General features: G+C 36.9%; 1 protein-coding gene across 13 annotated transcripts in view; it reads left to right on the top strand.

Annotated features, from left to right (window-relative positions):
- EYA4 (EYA transcriptional coactivator and phosphatase 4) overlaps positions 1 to 18,332 on the top strand; it is a 168,286-nt gene that overhangs the window by 132,069 nt on the left and 17,885 nt on the right. For all 13 annotated transcript variants that reach the window (XM_015858461.2, XM_015858459.2, XM_015858460.2 and 10 more), the window contains 3 exons: positions 6,973 to 7,109; positions 8,346 to 8,429; positions 16,941 to 17,030. In XM_015858461.2, the coding sequence (XP_015713947.2) occupies positions 6,973 to 7,109; positions 8,346 to 8,429; positions 16,941 to 17,030 (311 nt within the window). The remainder of the gene's footprint in view (positions 1 to 6,972; positions 7,110 to 8,345; positions 8,430 to 16,940; positions 17,031 to 18,332) is intronic.

Raw genomic sequence — 18,332 nt, 5'->3', positions numbered from 1 at the left:
ATAGACACATGAAAATCTCTGTGGGCTGGCTTAGGTGTGTGATCCCTTAATGTGTGAAAAGAGTCTGCTTTTCATACTCAATTTCCTGCATAACTTACATTATTCCAGGAATTTCTTAAAGATCTAGCCATTTTTATGATATTTTTATGTCATAAGTAGTTCATTAACGCAGGGTGTAGCATTTATAAGAGAGGAGATGATTACCAGCTGCTTAGCATAATCCTGTCAGAGCAGTCATGTGGGGACACTGCCTTCATATGCACAGCATGGTGTAATGTTTGCCTTACCCACAGGCTGTGAGCAGTTATCAACAGACTAACAAACTAGATTTTGAATTAGAGTCTGAAAAAGGAAAGTGTTCTTTGATCATAAAATCAACTCATTGTGTAAATATTCCTAATTCTCACCCTAACAACTGAAAAATAATAAAGTAAGGCAATAAAGCTGTTGTGTTATAATAACAATTTTATACAAAGAAGGAAATACTGTGTAGGAGAGTATAGGCAAGGCCTCATACTTTGTATAAACTACTTAAATTCACTAAAAACTTTGGCAAGTTTTATGGCATGAGTTGATTTTTGTTATTTTTTTTCTGCCAGCTGTTTTCCTCTGTTAACTGATTTTTAAATGGTGCATATCTGTGCGTGCACACATCTTTGTGGTATGACGTGCAGTGGGTATGGAGGGATCATAGAATCATAGAACAGTTTGTTTTGGAAAGCACTGTAAAACCATTTAGTTCCAACCTTGCTGTCATGGGCAGGGGCACCTCCCAGTAATCCAGGTCACACACAGTCCCATTCAGCCTGGCCTTGAACACTTCCAAGAATGGAGCAACAAATTTTTGGCTAATGCATGTGCCATTGTTTTTTGATGGAAATGTAGAATAGTCTCAGAGTGGAATCTTAGGAAGAGAATCTAACCGGTATCTTAAGTGAAATTCCAACACTCGTGATAGAGCCAAATAATAAATAATCTATACTTAAAAGTATATTCATATCTGCTCTTTATCTCTGTCTTATTCTTCTACAGTTTTATTTGAGAAAATCAGGCAGCATTTTCCTTTTGCCTCTCCCTTCTTCCCCTCTCCCTTCCATTTTCTTAGAAACGCTATGTAACTGTACTGTGTGTTACAGACTCCCTTGGTATCAAATAGCACTGAAAAAAGAAAGGAATCTTACATAGCTTCAATAGATACAAAAATAATGAAGGCTGCACATCTATGAAAAAATAAATACTTTTCTCATTTGTGGATTGCTTAATCATATGAACCTTTTTTCCTGTTAAGTAGGCTGTGCATCTGAACCTAAAACCTGCCCACTCATTCCTTATTTCTACCAAGTGTTGAACTGGTCATGAGACCCTTTGTTGAGAGTGCAACACCCACTTTGAGATTACATGACATGCCTGTGCCCCTGTGTGTCACTGTAAAAATAAATTTGCATCAGTGGGATGCACTGACTTGAATCAGAGTTTCAGTACATACCATGTTCACTTGCTGTCTACTAGTCCTTCACTGCTTGATCCTAAGTTATTTCATGTGAAACCTATGATTAAACACAATAAGGCACTTCACTCTTATACCATCTTTGCTTGCTGTTAATTCACATTAACCTCTAATACTCTTTCTAATATTCTCCACATATACAGGATTTCTTGTAATAACAAAGCCCCATCGGATCAAGATTTCTTTGTTAACCTAGTAAAGAAAATGAGATGAAACTTTACATAGGTATTACTCTCTGCTACTCATTCCAAGTGACAACACAGTATGTCTCTGGTCTTTGCCTCTATTAAAAATGAGGATCCTTAGTAAATGTTCAGCTTGTTCGGGGGGCTTGTGGACTGTCACTGGGCTTCTGGGATCCAGAGACAGCTACTTGCATGAAAGTCTCACTGACAGATCAGAAGTTTCAGCATTTGGTGACAGGCTGTAACATTTTCACCTGGAGAAGGATACAAATGCACACAAGCCAGTTGTAGTAGCTTTCCACCCTCATTACACATGTCAGAAGTTGTCATAGAACACTTGTTTTGACCTGTGCCCACACCTCTTTTCTCTTGCTTAAGTGGCACAGCTGTGTTTTAACAAGGAGGAGGGAATGCTTGCTCAAACTACAGGTGGGAAAAAAAGGATCTGAATAGGAAGACCACCTCCATTTGTAACTGTGGTGCTGTAACTCCCTAACATTTAATTAGAGCTTCTAGAAGGTATCTATGGCATGGAAGTATTCATGCTGGATCTGAATCTGGGTATGAGTATGTGCGTGAACATCTGTGATGAAATGGTCATTCTGTGTTACAGTTTTGACATTTTCCTCTTGCTTTATGGAATCTCTGATGCAGCTCATACTTCCAGTGAGAGAAGGTTATGAATTGGATTTATTAGGCATGTGTTGAATATTGGAAAAGCTAAAAAATTTCAAACATGGTAATAAAAAAATCTGTCTAACATAAGCTGCAGTAGGAACCCTTTATGAGGGTGAGGTTTTCAGTGCTCTTTGGTACTAGAATTTCTCATATTTTTTAAATGGCTGAATTTTGAATAAGTTTTTCTTCTATCAACATTGACCTGATTTCTAAAGTAAATTGAGGACCAGAAAATAAAAATAAAACTAAATTAAAAAATAATGCAGTTGCTCCTTTGGTCTGCTGTTGGTAAAAAGCAAATCAAGCAATTAAGCCTACAGTTGTTCAGAAAAACATGCACTGCAGACTTCTGCATTCTAAAATAGATGCATACCTTACATTCAAGTAAGAGACAGCTGCTCATTCTGATTTAGAGATTAGTTAATGAAATAAAGTTGGCTCTAAATATCTAGAACTTAGAAGGTACAGTAATTAGTTACAGTACTGATTAATGAATAATTATGCAATCACAATGAGTGTTCACCCAAGCAGAAGCCTGGGGCAACAGGTAATGGCTAATGTTAAGTGAAAGTTGAAGTTACTTACTTCAGTGGTTAGATTATTTCAGAAAAAATTTAGAACAGAGTCTTTTTATATTTTATTTTTGGTAGATTAAACATGGTCATTGAGAACAGATGTTCTAGTACATTACTGTAGATTATTTTAGAAATGAGTCTCATTTTGTTGTAAAATGTTGAAATTTTCTAAATTTGAAAAAAGAAATTGTGATAAGTATGTCAATATTTATGTTCAGTTATATATTTTTTGTCTTTCCATAGCTGGGGTTGGTTTGGGGATTTTTTTCCACTCTGTCAGGGAATCTGAGAAGTTTTATTTTTGTACCTCTTGCATACTCAGAACTTCTTTTGAAAAGCAGGTTTTTGATGCTTATGGAATATGATTCTGAAACATCATTTTTCTACATTTTTACATTTAGAAAATTAAATTCTGCTGATCTATTTATGGGAAAAGAACTAAAGTAATGTGACCTTATTGATCTCCCCAGTGCCTGTGGTGTCCTTACTGACATCAACACTGTGCTGGGAATAGAAATGATTAGTCAACAAGAACTTGTAAGGGGACAAAGTAAAAACACCAAGGAAACATTATTCAGTAGACATTATTATTGCTGCTTAATTTCTTAATCATTTTTTTCTCTGATAGGAGTTTCAGCTGAAAGAGAAAATACTTCAGAATATAAATAATGCTTTTTCCAAATCAGGAAAGAAGTATCTTGAAGATGGCATCTGGAATAAATTCTCAAACTACTTTTCTGAAGATCTCTTCTTAGCTGTTGCCTGAAAGTTTGTCTGTATTCTGCACAAGCAGAGACACAGATTGATATTGCAACACTGAAGTCATCATGATCTAGTTTGAGAACGAAGTAGTACGATCATCTACTTCCATGTGATAGCAGGATAACTTGAGTACTTTTCCAGGAAAGGAGAGAGAGGGATTTGATTTCCTTCTGTTTCATGAAGAATTCACTGTCTTCTACTTGAGTGTGCAGGGATTAGAATTCTGAGTCATGAAAATGTCTTTGTACTTTCAAATGATAAATGTGCCATGGAGAGGGCAATGGATTCCAGATCCTTCTTCCAGGTATAAGGACTACTCCAAAAGCAGTCTGTTTTATTATGTTGGCCCACAACATCAGGGGATGTTGGTGGTAAGGCAGTAGAGAGTGAATCTTCCCATCAGTATTCTTTTACATTTTGCTGCTGTGTGACCAATGATAGCAGAGGGGCAGTTTGATAGAATGACATCCAACATGGAAGTGCATATAAAGCAAAACTGTAGAACTGAATTCCTCAAAAAACTGTCATTTATCCACATTCACTGATGCTTGCTGAACATTTATGGCTTTATGCACAGTGAGGTGGCAGGTGGTATGTTTCAGCAGTGGCAAGAGTGGCATGATAGATAAGTCACTTTCTGGGCAGCCACGCACAGATGTCATACCATGAAATTAATGGCATCTTGACTGGCTCATCTGAGCACATCAATAGATTATGACCAGAGAACTATGTACAGAGCTGAATATCAGCTTCAGTGCATTTGAAATGAATGTGGCATCATTGAAATATTGCAAAGTTTTTGCCATATGGGTCCCAGGAACGCTCACAGAGGAACAGAAAGAGCACCATATGCAAGTTCATCAGGGCCTACTTAAACAAAGTGAGGCTGAAGGTGACAGTTTCCTGATCACACATCACCAGTGACAAGTCGTGGTGACACCATTACAAGCCAGAGTCATAACGGCAGTCTGTTGAGTGGTGACAAGTGAATTTAAGGCACAATCCTCAGTAGATAGTGACGTGCACTGTCTTTCAGGTTGAGAAAGGGATGACTAGTCTGGATTTCCTGTATTCTAGATGAACAGTCTACTCTGATTTCTACATTTGGATAAAGGGCCTGGAGCATTTCTCTTATGAGGAAAGGATCTGTTTAGCCCTGGGAAAAAAAAAAAAAAATCTGATGGGGGAACTGATTAAAATTTGTAAATATATAAAGTAAGGTGGAAGGCAAATGAATGAGACCTTTATCTTGCAATGCAATAATGTCAGGCCCCAAACCAGTTTGAAGAGCATGTTGCCAGTAGTTTTGGCTGGACTGTCTGACCATGCCCACCATATAGTCAGGATTTGGAACCTGATTTCCACCTGTTTGGGCCAATGAAAGATGGATTTCATGGGCAACATTTTCCTCACAACCCTGTAGAGCGTCTTTGTGTCACCTTCACTGGTGGAAATTTTTATGAGCACAGTGTGTAAATTCTTCTTCATCAGTGGAGAAAGCTTAAAGTGAATGGTGGCAACTATGCTGAAAAATAGGTTTTTTTGTAGCTGATTGATTATGATTGTTCCATCAAATATTGTTATTGTGCTCTTCGTATCTGCTGTCTTTCTGTGAAAATAAGTAGGAGGCATCACTTTTGGAGCAGTCTATGTATATGTCATAACCAAGAGGCTTAGGAACTAATTTTCTTCATGTTCTCCACTGTCTTGCAGTCCTGAATTCCTCCCTCATAAGAGCTAGAGTTCTTGCTCAGGAAGGTGAAATTATGGTCTTAAATCTAATTCTTCCAAGAAATACAACAGTACTTTATTCCAATTGAGATATATAAATATAACTACGTAGTATATTTGTTTTAATAATCTTCTATCTGTGGTTCATTGTAGGGTATAAATAAATGATGAAAGAGGTGAAGAATTTAACCACTGAATTATATTGCACACCAATTCTCATTTGAGATTGCAGTCTATTTATTTCTTCTTACATCCCTCTAGACTAGAATTGTTCTTTTCTTTGTTCAGGAGGGAGAGTAAAGTGAATGACTCTGGAAAGACTGTAGAAACATTTAATCATTTAAGTTGGAAGGGACTTCTGCATACCTTTTGGTTGAGCCAACTTAAATCACACTGCTCAGGGCTGTGTCCAGTGGAGTTCTGAGTATCTCTGAGGATGGAGAATACATAATCTCTGTGAGTCTGTCCCAGGATTTGACTACTCTCACAGAGGACTTCTTTTTGTACCTAAAAGGAATATCCGCTGATGCAATTTCTATATTTTCTTTATTGTCCTTTCTCTGTCCAGCTCTCTGAAAAGTCCGTCTCCATTTCCTCCTATGTGCTCCAGCTCTTCAGCTGTCATGGTGGCCCTCACCTGGGCAAACTACACTTTTTTAATCTCTCTCTTACACTTGGCATCCCAAAACTAGACATCTTTCCAGGCATGGTTTTGCACATTCTTAATGAAGCAGAAAAATCATTCTTCTTGATCATTTCCTCTGTTTCCTGGTGGACCTTGGTGATTTTAGCAACCTTCTTTACTAAAAATATATGTACTTCAGATCAGATATCTGACAGATGATTCCTGGGAAATTTGATTTGCAGAAAATTGAATGTTAGACAGTTGCTGATAATTAGAGAAGGATGATCAGACTGCAAGAATTATGGCTTTACACTTTTTCTGATAGTAACTGGAATATTGCACTTAATACTGTGACTTTTCTCTGCCGGTTTAGGGGCAGTGGCAAAGTAGAAAAAAAAAATAAAAATTAAAAATCTACTAAACAGAGAGTGACATGGGAGAGGGAGATGAAGCAGTCCTAATAACCTGATATGTGGAGGAGTACCCAAGGTTGCTCTGGTTAAAACTACACAGGACTTCGAAATAAGTCCAGCTGAACTCTGAACATGGCGAAGGAACTACTTCAGCTGAAAGGAACTTTTATGTTTTGGTAACTCTTTAGTATGAATTCTGAAATACATCCTCCTTGTATCTGTGAATATTTTGCATGTGCTTATGTGTAGTTATGTATATGTCTGCACATATCTATGCAGCATTTTAATCTCTCTCTGCTTAGGTTTATAACATTTCCTTTGCAAAGTCAAAAGTGTCCACTGCATCTGTAGATTCCTTTTACATGGAAATTTCATGCAACTAATTTAGGTGCATCTTGGAAATGAGTTTGCATACAGATATGTCTAGCCATGGAAAAACAAAGTTTATTATTGAAAAACTGAGCACTAATTTTGCCATGAATGGTTGACTTTACAGGGGAGTTTGACACAGTACAGAGCCCCTCCACGCCAATCAAAGATCTTGATGAGAGAACATGTAGGAGTTCTGGGTCAAAGTCTCGGGGTAGAGGGCGGAAGAATAATCCATCACCCCCTCCGGACAGTGACTTGGAGGTATGTTTGCAGTAATTGATGAATGGTAATGTGGAAGTTTCTTCTGATGAAATGTAAATTCTGAAAAGTACAGCTGTGGAAATAGCTTAAGGCATTTTAGAAAACATCATGCACTCCATGTCAGTAACCGAATGTAACAGACATTAGTGGCTGCTTTAACATACACATGCAATGAGACATTACTCTTCTCTACAACAAAGTTAGAAAAGTAAATGTGATTAAATTTTCCACACTTTAGCTTTAAGATTGTGGATCTTTCAGTTTTTTGTGCAATAAATGCACAGAACTGTTTAATCAAAAAGCTGTTTGGTGTTTTTTTTTTTGTTTGTTTGTTTGGGTTTTTTTTGGGTTTTTTTTGTTTTTTTGAAATAGGAAATATCAAATATGTTGCTCAGCATTACGAAGTTCATTTAAGAATATAGTATAAATATGCAGGATCATCTGGCCATAGTGTTTCAATACTTATCCAGAGGTCTCTGTGTTGTAGCAAATATCACTGGATTTCAGCAAGGCAGCTGACACCAGTGAAGTTATGGCTATACTTAAGCATGTGCAATTTTGGTGCCTCAGCAAAGAAATATATCTACCTAATATATGGTGTGATGATGTAAAACACAGGTGACCTCTTAGCAGTGGGTAATTATAGTCTTATTACTCTTACATTAGCAGCACGCAGCCTTAATGTGACAGGAGGAGAAGAAAGCTTGGTGCCCATATGTGAAGCACTGGCATCAGAGGAAAGTGCTGCTTGCTTATGTACTGTGCTTCCTGCCTCTCACAAAAACTGTTATCAATTTATTTTAGTATCTTACTCTGTGATTTAAAACCCACATGGTATTCTGTACTTTTATACAAGATGTGGTTTTGGCTGTGCAGCAGAAATGAACAGGCGTAAATCATTAAGACTTTCAAAGAAGTATCTTAAAGTACAATATATTTTTAACTATTTTGTTTTATATTCCCCTCGCCCCCCAAATCTTCTTTCTGATGTCTGTGTTATGCAACTTGTTTGAAAAACTTTTAAAATGAAGAATAAGAAATGGTTGAGCAGTTTAAGTTTTACAGTACTTCTGACTTCTTATCAATAGATGCACAATATTCTATTCTTGACAATTTTCAGAGGAAACCTGATTAATTAAGTTACAATTAAAGATGACTTTTAGCCACCTTGAGTGGGATGGTGAGGGCACTTTGATGTTATTTATTTACTAATATTATCTCTACTTCTGTTTTCAGCGTGTATTTGTTTGGGATTTGGATGAAACAATCATAGTTTTTCATTCACTGCTTACAGGATCCTATGCACAAAAGTATGGCAAGGTATGTGATCCACACATTACTTGCTGATTCACTGTAGCAAGATGTGAAAGCTGTACGCGTACATGTTTTTACACATACATGGTTTTAAAATAGCTGGAGTGAAGTGAGAGGAGAAGCATACAGTAAATCCCATTTTCAGATGGTTAATGTGAAAAAGCTAGGGAAGAAATGAGACACAGAATATAAGCATAATACATAAATCTGGACTGAAGCAGATGTTAGAAATGAGTGAGGAGTTTATAGAGGAACAAGGATGAGCTTACTGAGGTAGGTAGGAAGAGACATTCCACAGAGATGATATATTCAATGGGCAACTGAAAACAACTAACAGTATTTGGATGTGTAGAGGAAGAAATAAGAAATGGGAGTGGTGGGTGAATATACAGGGAAACTGATGAATCAGAAAGATTAAGACGGTTTAAATGACAGCTGTAGATGTTTTTCTTTGATCCTCCAGCTTTTCCATTGCATCTTCAGGCCCTTGGCTGGCTCTAAATGAGTAATGCAAGGGAGTGAACTCCTCTCCCTACAAGATAGTTACATTCATCCTCTCCACTGCAAGGAGATCCAAAAGGCATTCAGGTCACACAGCAGCAAGCAGAAAAGCAGCAGGAAGAGTGAAGGAGGAAAGAGGTAGAGAGAGGAAGGTATCAGCAACCTGCTGGAGTAGATTTACCCTGCTGAGAGAGCAGTGAGCCCTGATGGCTGCAGAAGGAGCCTGGGGGAAAAACCGGCATGCAGCCATGGGAGTGGGCTGCCCGGGTGGGCAGCATTAAATTAAAACAGCAGGGCAAATGTATGGCAGGGAGGAAAATGGACTGGGATACCAAAGGTTTTCTGGGTGCTGTGCCATTAAAATGTAATTTACATAAAGGTGTTTCTTGAGGACGTATTTATGTCCACACTATGCAAGTAGTACTTGTTTAAAGAGCCAGAAGAATCTACTTGAGACAACTCTGTGAGAAAGCGTATATTAGAGAAACACTTTCCACAGCCAACCTCCTGAGCCAACGGGTCAGAAATTTCCAAAGCCAGAATCTGTATATTATAACCACTGGTGGGCTATGTTCATGACAGGTCCACCATATTTCAAGACAACTGTTTGTGGTTATAAAAAGAAAATGCTAAAGAGAAAGCTCACAGGCCTGGACAAAAAAATTGGGTTTCTGAAATGCTAAGATAAGAATAGTAATTCATGTCTTGTGAAAAATATTCTTGCTTGTAAAAAATATTCAGCTTCATGCTGCCAAATCAGTGAACATTTCAGTACCCTGTCAAAAGCTTCACTTCTGATGCTTTTTTTAACACTGTAACAACTAATTTTCTGTGTACCATTTTTTATTTTTAAGTAGCAAATCAAGAGAGAAACCTAACTGAATGGAAACATTTGTATCACTTGTGAGTGTAGCACTTCAGCCCTTGCAGCAATGCTGCCATTTTTCTCATCCCCATGTGAATGTTCCCACAGAATGTTTCTGCCTTGTACATATCACATGCTATGCAAGCAAAGCCTGATTGAACTATTACATAGTTTTAAAAATCAGAGCAAAATTTTTAAACTCATAAACACAGGCAACTTTGTAAACTGTTTTAGAGGTAGCTACAGAAGTGTAATTCTTCTTGGTTTCTCACTTTGCTATGAGTGTATTTGGGAATACCGGGTACTTCCAACCCGGGTAATTCTGTGATTCTGTGATTCTGTAATACCCCAGTATTGATGTTTTTTAAGAACTCATCTGCTGTCAGAGAAAATAATTTTAAACATAACATGGGTAGATGTATATGGGATATAAGGTAGAAATATTTTACAGTGAGAGTGGTGTGGCACTGAACAGATTGCCCAGAGGTGGTGGGTGCTCCATCTTTATATACATTCAAGGCCAGGCTGGAGGGGCTCTGAGCACCCTGATTTATCTGTGTGTGTCCCTGTTAATTACAGGGCAGTTAGACTAGATGACCTTTAAAGGTCCCTTTCAACTCTAAGGATTCTATGATTCGGTGGCTCTAGAATTGACGCTCCATTCATAGTCCTTAGAAAAAGTAATGACGTATTAACATCCAGTAGTACTGACAGCACATAAAATTGGCTTGTATAACCCATGAATAACTCAACAGCAAGTGAAATTAATGTAGTTATACTTCTGAAAACAACATCAGTGAAGAGCTATCACAAACAACTGTGTTCTGATGAGCAACATCCATACAAGCTGGGAAATGTACCCATTTCCAAAGACTGTATAAGAAAGATAGTAGACTTTGTTTGCTTTTTGTTGTGTCTTTTTTTTTCCCCTATAGTAACTCCCTTTAACATATTTATAAAGAGCTTATTAGAAAAACACATTGCAATATATGTGTTGCTGACTGCAACAATAGATGAGGGCAGTAAGAAAGGGAATACAGAGAGAGCCTACCCTGAGTAGGCATTAGCTTTGACATGTCATTGCAGTGTTGTCTAAAGCTGAGATGTATTTGAGCCTAAGTGCCTATGAAGTTAGTTGTGGGAGAAGGGAAAGACAGCACAGCTGGACCTCAGTCAGCTCCTGGTGCATGACCCCCCTAGCAGATGTGGCCCTTATCTTTTCTGTGTGTGATTTTAATCTATAAACAAGGTCTTAGTCCACACTGATGTCTGGAGTGTTATGAGAATGGGATTGCTATGAAGATAAATTGTCCATGAACTGTTGTGGAAGTTTTGTGATCACATTGGTCTTTCAGTAAGTGCTTGATGGGCAGTTATTCTTACAGGGTACCATAAAATAAATGCTGATTATTTGTTCTCTTTCTCATTTATTTATTTAATAATTAAAAAAAAAAAAAATAAAAAAAAAAAAGTAGAATGTCATATAGATACACGGGTGTGCATATGTATTGTTTCTATATGTATTTTGTGTAACTTGATCAATTTATCCCAAAAGAGAAACCATAAAAAACAAAAAACAAAACAAAACAAAAAAACAAACAGATTTTCACCTTTCTCTGTATTTATTCTAAATGAAATTAGTTAGTCTTTAGTGGAAAAATTGCTTTAAAGGGGAATATCAGTTTATACCAAGTGTGCTCACTTTTACTTTCAGACACTGAAATTCTGTATTTAGAACCATTGCAAATACAGAGACAGGCACAGATATTTACCTTCGGTTCTCTGTCATCTATTTCTTGACATGTTAGCTTTCATTCTCATTTTTCAGTAGCTCCTTACCTTTACTCTTGCAGTGAGTGGGCAAAACCAAAATATTCAGAAATGAGTAGTTTAGTCTCCCTGCTCCGTGCACTGTCAGAAATGCATGGAGCAGAGAGAAATGCTCCATGCATTTCTGACTGTGCATGGAGTACAATATATGGTGAGGGCTGTCATGCCCTTATAGCTAGAGGGAGAGACCAGAGAGCTGCTGCCTTTTGCCTACGTACCAGTAGTGCATAGCATTAGACTTCAGTGAAGGGGGAGAGATTTGTCCAGAAACTGTTCTATGCATCACTTTAAAATATTAAGATACAAAACCTATTCAGAGAACAGTTCTCTGAATTGCTGTTTTCTCCCTGTGGGTATTTCCACCTGACTTCTGGTTATTTTATCAGACTGGTCCTGTGTAATGCCAGGAGAGAGTAAAAAGTACACTCTGTTAGTTTTCAGGGCAACTCTGTTGCTTTCCAGCAGTAAAAAGTAGCTGTCAGTGTTTATCTCATTTGCTCATCTGCTTCGTACTTCATAAAACTGGTACATTTCTATTTTTAATTACTTACTGCAGTAGTAAATCACGAACATTGGCATTTGAGCTGCTATATTATGACTTGTGAGGCTGATGATGGTTTTTGCAGCTGAGCACCAGTTGGCAGATACACTCTTCTACAATGCTGAACTCTTAAGTAAGGATTTGTTGATGTGACAGGACATGTGTTAGATGTCGTCATCTGTTAAAGTTTATGAGGTACATTCTTATTCCCTGTGAACAGCGTGTATTCTTTGTTCTATTATATTCCAGTTATTCTTGCTGACTTAAGGCTGATTAAGCAGGAGATTTTCTTCCTTCAGAGCATGTATATTTAATTCATTTCCCCCAGGTCAAACCAGAGGGCAAGGATGCCCAGATAAATGTCATGACTTAAAAAGTGTGGAAGGCCCCCATGCCCTTGGGAGGGTGAGAATATGACCACCAAGTGCAAATATCAAAACAAAACCACATTTGCTGATCACATTTTGATAGAACTGCTAATGAAATGAAGTTGACAGGGAGGCCACATTTAACACTGTAGGCTTCTCTGGAATGAGCTCAGAAGTTTTTTATTGCTCATTCTCTGCTTGTCAAGGCATTAAATAGAAAAAGGTTGCCACCATTAGTACACATTATGACACTCTCAAATACACTCATAAACATGCTTTAGTGTGTCTATATTAATCATGTATCTCTCATGACTTCCAGTTGTGCTCTCCATTCACTCCCTCATTGTCTGAGACCTCTGAGTCCATTTTCCTACTGTCTTCTGGAGAGCACGGAACAGAAACTCCTTGTGGAGTACGTGAGTCTTCCTTCATCAGAGACCAGATATGAATATTAAGAGATGTATTCTCTTCCTCTTTTACCACCAACATGAAACTCCCCTGGGGATGAGTGTCCCCTGTGGGAGTTTGAGACTTGAACTTAAATCTGAGATTACTATGTAGTGTAAGGAAGAGTCTTTAAGCTAAAAATATCAGTATTTAACTTAAGCATTTCCACTTTTTCCAGAGGTCAATTCTGTTGTAAGTCTGTTCAGGACAGCTATCCCTTGAAAATCTATTCTTATAATTTTACTCATATGTTTTGCTTGCTTGCTTGTATTTTTTTATTTTTATTTTTATTTTTTATTATTATTATTATTTTTTTTTGTTAAGGCTTCATGCATACAAATTTCTGTGCAAATGAATCTACCTGACTATTTACCAATTTCCTATCCAAGGCTTTGTGTAAAAGTTTAGTGTTTTTGTATATTTTCCAACAAGAAACAAAATTTATTTTGAACTTTTTGTGCTAAAACCTGGCCTTCCAACACAATATTAAACAATTTTCTTCTACTAGTGGTCACTGAGTATCTGGGGCTTTATTCAAGCCACTTTTCTCTTGAACAAAACATATAAATATTGGATCTCCCAGAATATTTCTACCTATTCTCCCAGGGGACATTCCAGTGGATGGACCTGTCTAGTAGAGAAGTCCACAGACAGACAGTCTGGCTCCAGTTTAGAGCCTTCATACTAATGTAACTGAAATAATTTGCATTTTGGTATACAGAGGTGCTGTAACTGGTCATTTCCTTTGCATGCTAGTGATACCTGACCAAAATCATGCCTCTGACAGCCAAAAAATTGTGCTTCTTTATTCTCTAAATCATCTGGGGAAAACTTCCAGGCGTGTTTTTTTATTATTATTTCCTCTTTTGTGTGTGCTTGTGCAGAAGCAACATTTTGGCAAAAGTTCAGTCTGCCTTTGATTCAGTTCCTCAATTTGTTGTGCTCAAATCTGCATCAGCTGCACATTTCTCTCTTTCTTTTCAACTCTTGTTTCTTTGTGCCACTTTGAGTTGAAAGATGTTTAAACAAAGATTGGGATGTTCTTCAAAAAACACAAGACCCTGACGAATTTGCTTCCTCTGTCTGTTTTTATATTTGAAGGAATTGATTTACATGGCAAGAGATGGAAATTGATGCCTAATTCTTGTTAAACATTTGCAGTGAATGTTTGGGCAAATTTATTAATTGAGACTTCAATTCCAATTACTCTTCTCAGCAGAAGCTGTTACAGGGAGATCCCAGACTGATCTCATGCTAAGCTGTAATGGAGTCTCTTAGGTTTATTTTATTTACATACAGTACCTAGCAATATCCTTCACATTCACATGCCTTTTTCAAAACAAATGTAGGAAATCTCATTTTAACTGTAATAAAGTCAGGCATAGTTGGTTGCAAAAATGCTACTAATAAGAAAGTCATGAAATCTATGTTACATTTATGTCGTTCAATTATATTGGGCAAGGCAGGAAATTGTGATACATATTTGGTAGTTTCTGTAAAAATAAATTGGATTATAATGGAATATGTTGTAGCATATTTCCGCATTTCAGTTCACTTCAACCCAGGAAGGGGGAAAAAGAGACTGAGAATCAGAAGTCTAAGATTCCAGTCTTGGAAGAACTCCAGTGAATACCTTAACTCACATAAATAATAATGAATTACCACCTGTGCATAAAGCAATGCACGTGACTTGGTGTTCATAGGATTGAAGTTTAAAAGCATTGCAAAACGTCTTTGTTATATTGTATTTAAGGACAAGAACATAACTTTCTGTGCAGAGAAAAAGTTGTAAGAGAAAGGAGAGAGAAACATATGTTTATATGTGATGACATTTTGATAAAAGCATTATGGCTTGATGAGGAATCTCATGAGTCCATACTATTTTTGTGATTTGTGTTCTAAGTATCTTACATGAGTTTTTGCAAATCTGTTAACGTACATACCTTTATCATCCCATTGGAAAACTGACCTTTATGCTTGCTGCTGCCCTCACCCACATGGCTTTCAAATCTGTAGAATATGATTGTAGTAGACATAGAGGATTAAGTTATGTTACTAGGCACTGCATTTAGTTTTACTTCTGAAAGGTAGTCTAGACCAGTTCAAAGGTCAGCAAAGAAATATTTCCTTTCACTGCCTGAGAATTAGATCTAACTTTGGATCATTACAATTTCTTACACGCTATTCTCCTCTTCAAGTCTGACTTTTTCATGAACAAGGGTCAAAATATGTCTATGTTTCAGATTTTGCCATTAGTTTCTAAGTGCTTCAGGGCAGAAGCCATCTTTTATTCTGTCTTTGTGAAGGCCCAGAGTAACAGACGTCTGATCCTGATTGGAAAGACTTTGATCCTAATACTTACAAATGGCCATTGGAAATTTTGAGTATTGGAGTTTTATTTTTGTCAGATGGGAGTATATGGGTAAAATTTTAGACCTATGTTCTCAAAGCACTTAAGAAAATATTTCTAAAAAACTTACCAGTGATAGTCAATGTAAGCTATTACATTTTATGTTTTGTTTCTTATTTAAATGAGAAATCATATCTGTGGTTTAGAAAAACATTGTTGTATCTTAGGCATACAAAAATTATTTGAACCTGAAAAGTACAGGAGTTAATTAAAGCAGTGGAATAACTAGTTACCAGCTGTCAGCAAGGCATTAAATACTATACTGCATGTGTTCTTATCCTAAAATGTAAGACAATGTAACTTGCATTACCCTCTTTCCAAGCTAACCAAAGTCAGATTAATTACCTTATGTTTGCTGCTCGCTAAAGGCACTCAGAGAAACAGCTATTCCAGATCAAGAAAGTTTAGTATCTTGCTAGTATTGTGTGATTTGATACTATGAAAACTGACTTGCAAGCATGTAGGAATATTTTGAATGAATCCCATCTGGGGGTAGGAATCCTGTATCTCAGAACAAATTAAGGGATGATCTGTAATGTAATCAGACTTGCATATGCTTTCCCACTGCTTTGGACCACCTAAAGAATTGTGCCATGGACTGTAGATGTGCTGAATAACATGTAGAAAAATACTTGCAGGCACTTAGAAGAGTAAATATTGAGAATGGAAAGGGCCAAGCACAGGTTTGTGGATGAATACTGAAGCAGCAGCAAGTATGGGAAAGAACTGATATAGGTGTAAGGATAGGTAAGGCAGTGATGATTTATGTGAAGTGAAATTTAGTTCGGAAAAATGAGAAAGGGTTCAGATGTCAGACTGCCTTTTGTGTTTTTCTAAATCAGAAACATCAAAAATTGAAAAGACCTTGTAAATCACAATTTCCTATCAAAGTGTAGGATAATCGCTTTCAAAGAACTAATTTGGTAGAGACTGCTACCTTTCCTAGTCCAGTTTAGCATGACCTTGATCCAGAAATTGGAAGACAAACGAAGAGATCAGAGGAATTGTGCAATGGGTAAGGTAGCACATGGAGTAATTTGTTCTAGCCTCTGCTCTAGATAGTATGTGGTCTCAAAAAAAGTTAGTTATTGCTCCCTGGCTGTTTTGGTGTCTTTTCTACAAATTGACAGCCAAGATAATTACATATTCTTATAAAAGATTCAGGGATGGAAAATTGTATTATATTCTTATTATAATAAATATCCTTGTTCTTACAGATGTAATTTGTGAAATGTATCTTCCCTGTTTACAGCCTTATTTTTGCAGCTTTCCATAAGACTATTAAAATTTCCTCTTTGTCATAGCATAGCCAGGTTAGAAATGTCTAAGAAGATGATGTTTCAACTCTCCGAACACTCTCACACAGGTTCAGCAAATTCCTCCTCTGGTATTATATTAAAATAGTTAAATGCTGAAAGACTTTTAGAAAAAATAATAAAAATAAATATGTTGCAGTGTTAATTTTTCAAAAGATTTTGTATGCAACAAATTTTGAAGTAACTGTGATATAAGTTAGAGGTATGTAAGTAGCTAATCTGACTTTCTGTTCTTTAAGGATCCACCAATGGCAGTGACCCTTGGACTGCGAATGGAAGAAATGATTTTTAATCTTGCTGATACACATTTATTTTTTAATGATCTAGAGGTAAGAATCAAAGGAATATAAACACTGTTTATATGTATTTGTATATGTTTATATGTACATCACGTGCTAATCACTGAGTGTAGCCAGATGGCTGTGAAGTCCTGTGGCAACAGAGTCCTTCCATGAAACTGAGTGAGAGGGGTGATCTGGAAACTGAACCTTCCTTTCTAAGATAAAGCAGTATTTTAAGTGCCCATGGATTTAGCATTGTCTGCTATGACTTCCAGGAGAGGGATCTATGTATCTCCCATTCTTTCTCTTGAAATTCTCTATATTTGCTTTCAGTTGGTGACATCATCTCAACCAAGCAACTTCATTTTTCTCTTTACATTCACAAGTAGCTGTTTGGCTGCATGTCCTGCTTTCTTACTCAGAGTAAGAATATCCTTCATTTACTTCAAAGACTGCAGTATTAGAGAGGTGTGACTATGGTGGATTGGTGGATTTATTCATCAGTGTTGTCTCCAGTGCCATACAAACTGAGAACACAGTCTCAATTTTCTTGTAATCATCAGTTCCAAAACCTTTCTGTTAGAATAGAGAAGCTTCTGGGCAGGCCATCTTCTTCTCTGTTCCCCAAAGAATACTGTGAATTTCAAGCCAAATATTACAGACAGGAATAGCTCATTCTGAAGAATACTGAAGTGGTTTATGGAAAAAAAAAAAAAAAGAAAAGAAAAAATCCTATATCCTTCTCAATTTCTACATTAACTAACAGAGACATCTTTCTGAACTCTGTTAAAAAGTTTTTTGATTTTTTAGTTTAAAAGCCTGAAAGGGCTCAGCAAATACTTGTAAGTGTTGAAGAGAACACAGAGTTATTTCTAATTTTGTGAGTCCAAAGACTCAAATCACCATAGATATATTTGATATATGTAGATATATATATATATATATAAATTCATTGCACCTTTGCTTACTTTCCTGGTGATTTCATTTATGCTGCTGTTTTCCTTTCAGAGGCTTAGTAAGCCTCTTACTGAAAGTAAGCCTTTCAGTAAGCCACACTAATACATGTATTAGTTTGGATTCTTCACTGACTGTCCCATGCACGTGACTGACACTTGCCACCAAGTTTCTAAAAGCCTTACTGATGTATGAGTTTGGTCAATTCAGACATGGCTTCTGCATATCAAATCCTGTTAGCTATCAAATATTGTACTCTCTAGCTTGTGGCACTTTTTTGTTTGTATGTTTCTCTTTTACTTATTTCTTTTCCCCTTTCAGATAAAAGGGGAAAATCCAGAAAGAAGTTCCCATCCAACATTTTTTTATCTGTCAGGCTTTCAAATTTTCAGAGTC

This window comes from Coturnix japonica, chromosome 3 (genome assembly GCF_001577835.2).
Source record: "Coturnix japonica isolate 7356 chromosome 3, Coturnix japonica 2.1, whole genome shotgun sequence".
Lineage (NCBI taxonomy): Eukaryota > Metazoa > Chordata > Aves > Galliformes > Phasianidae > Coturnix > Coturnix japonica.
This window is presented reverse-complemented; position numbering and strand designations above follow the sequence as displayed.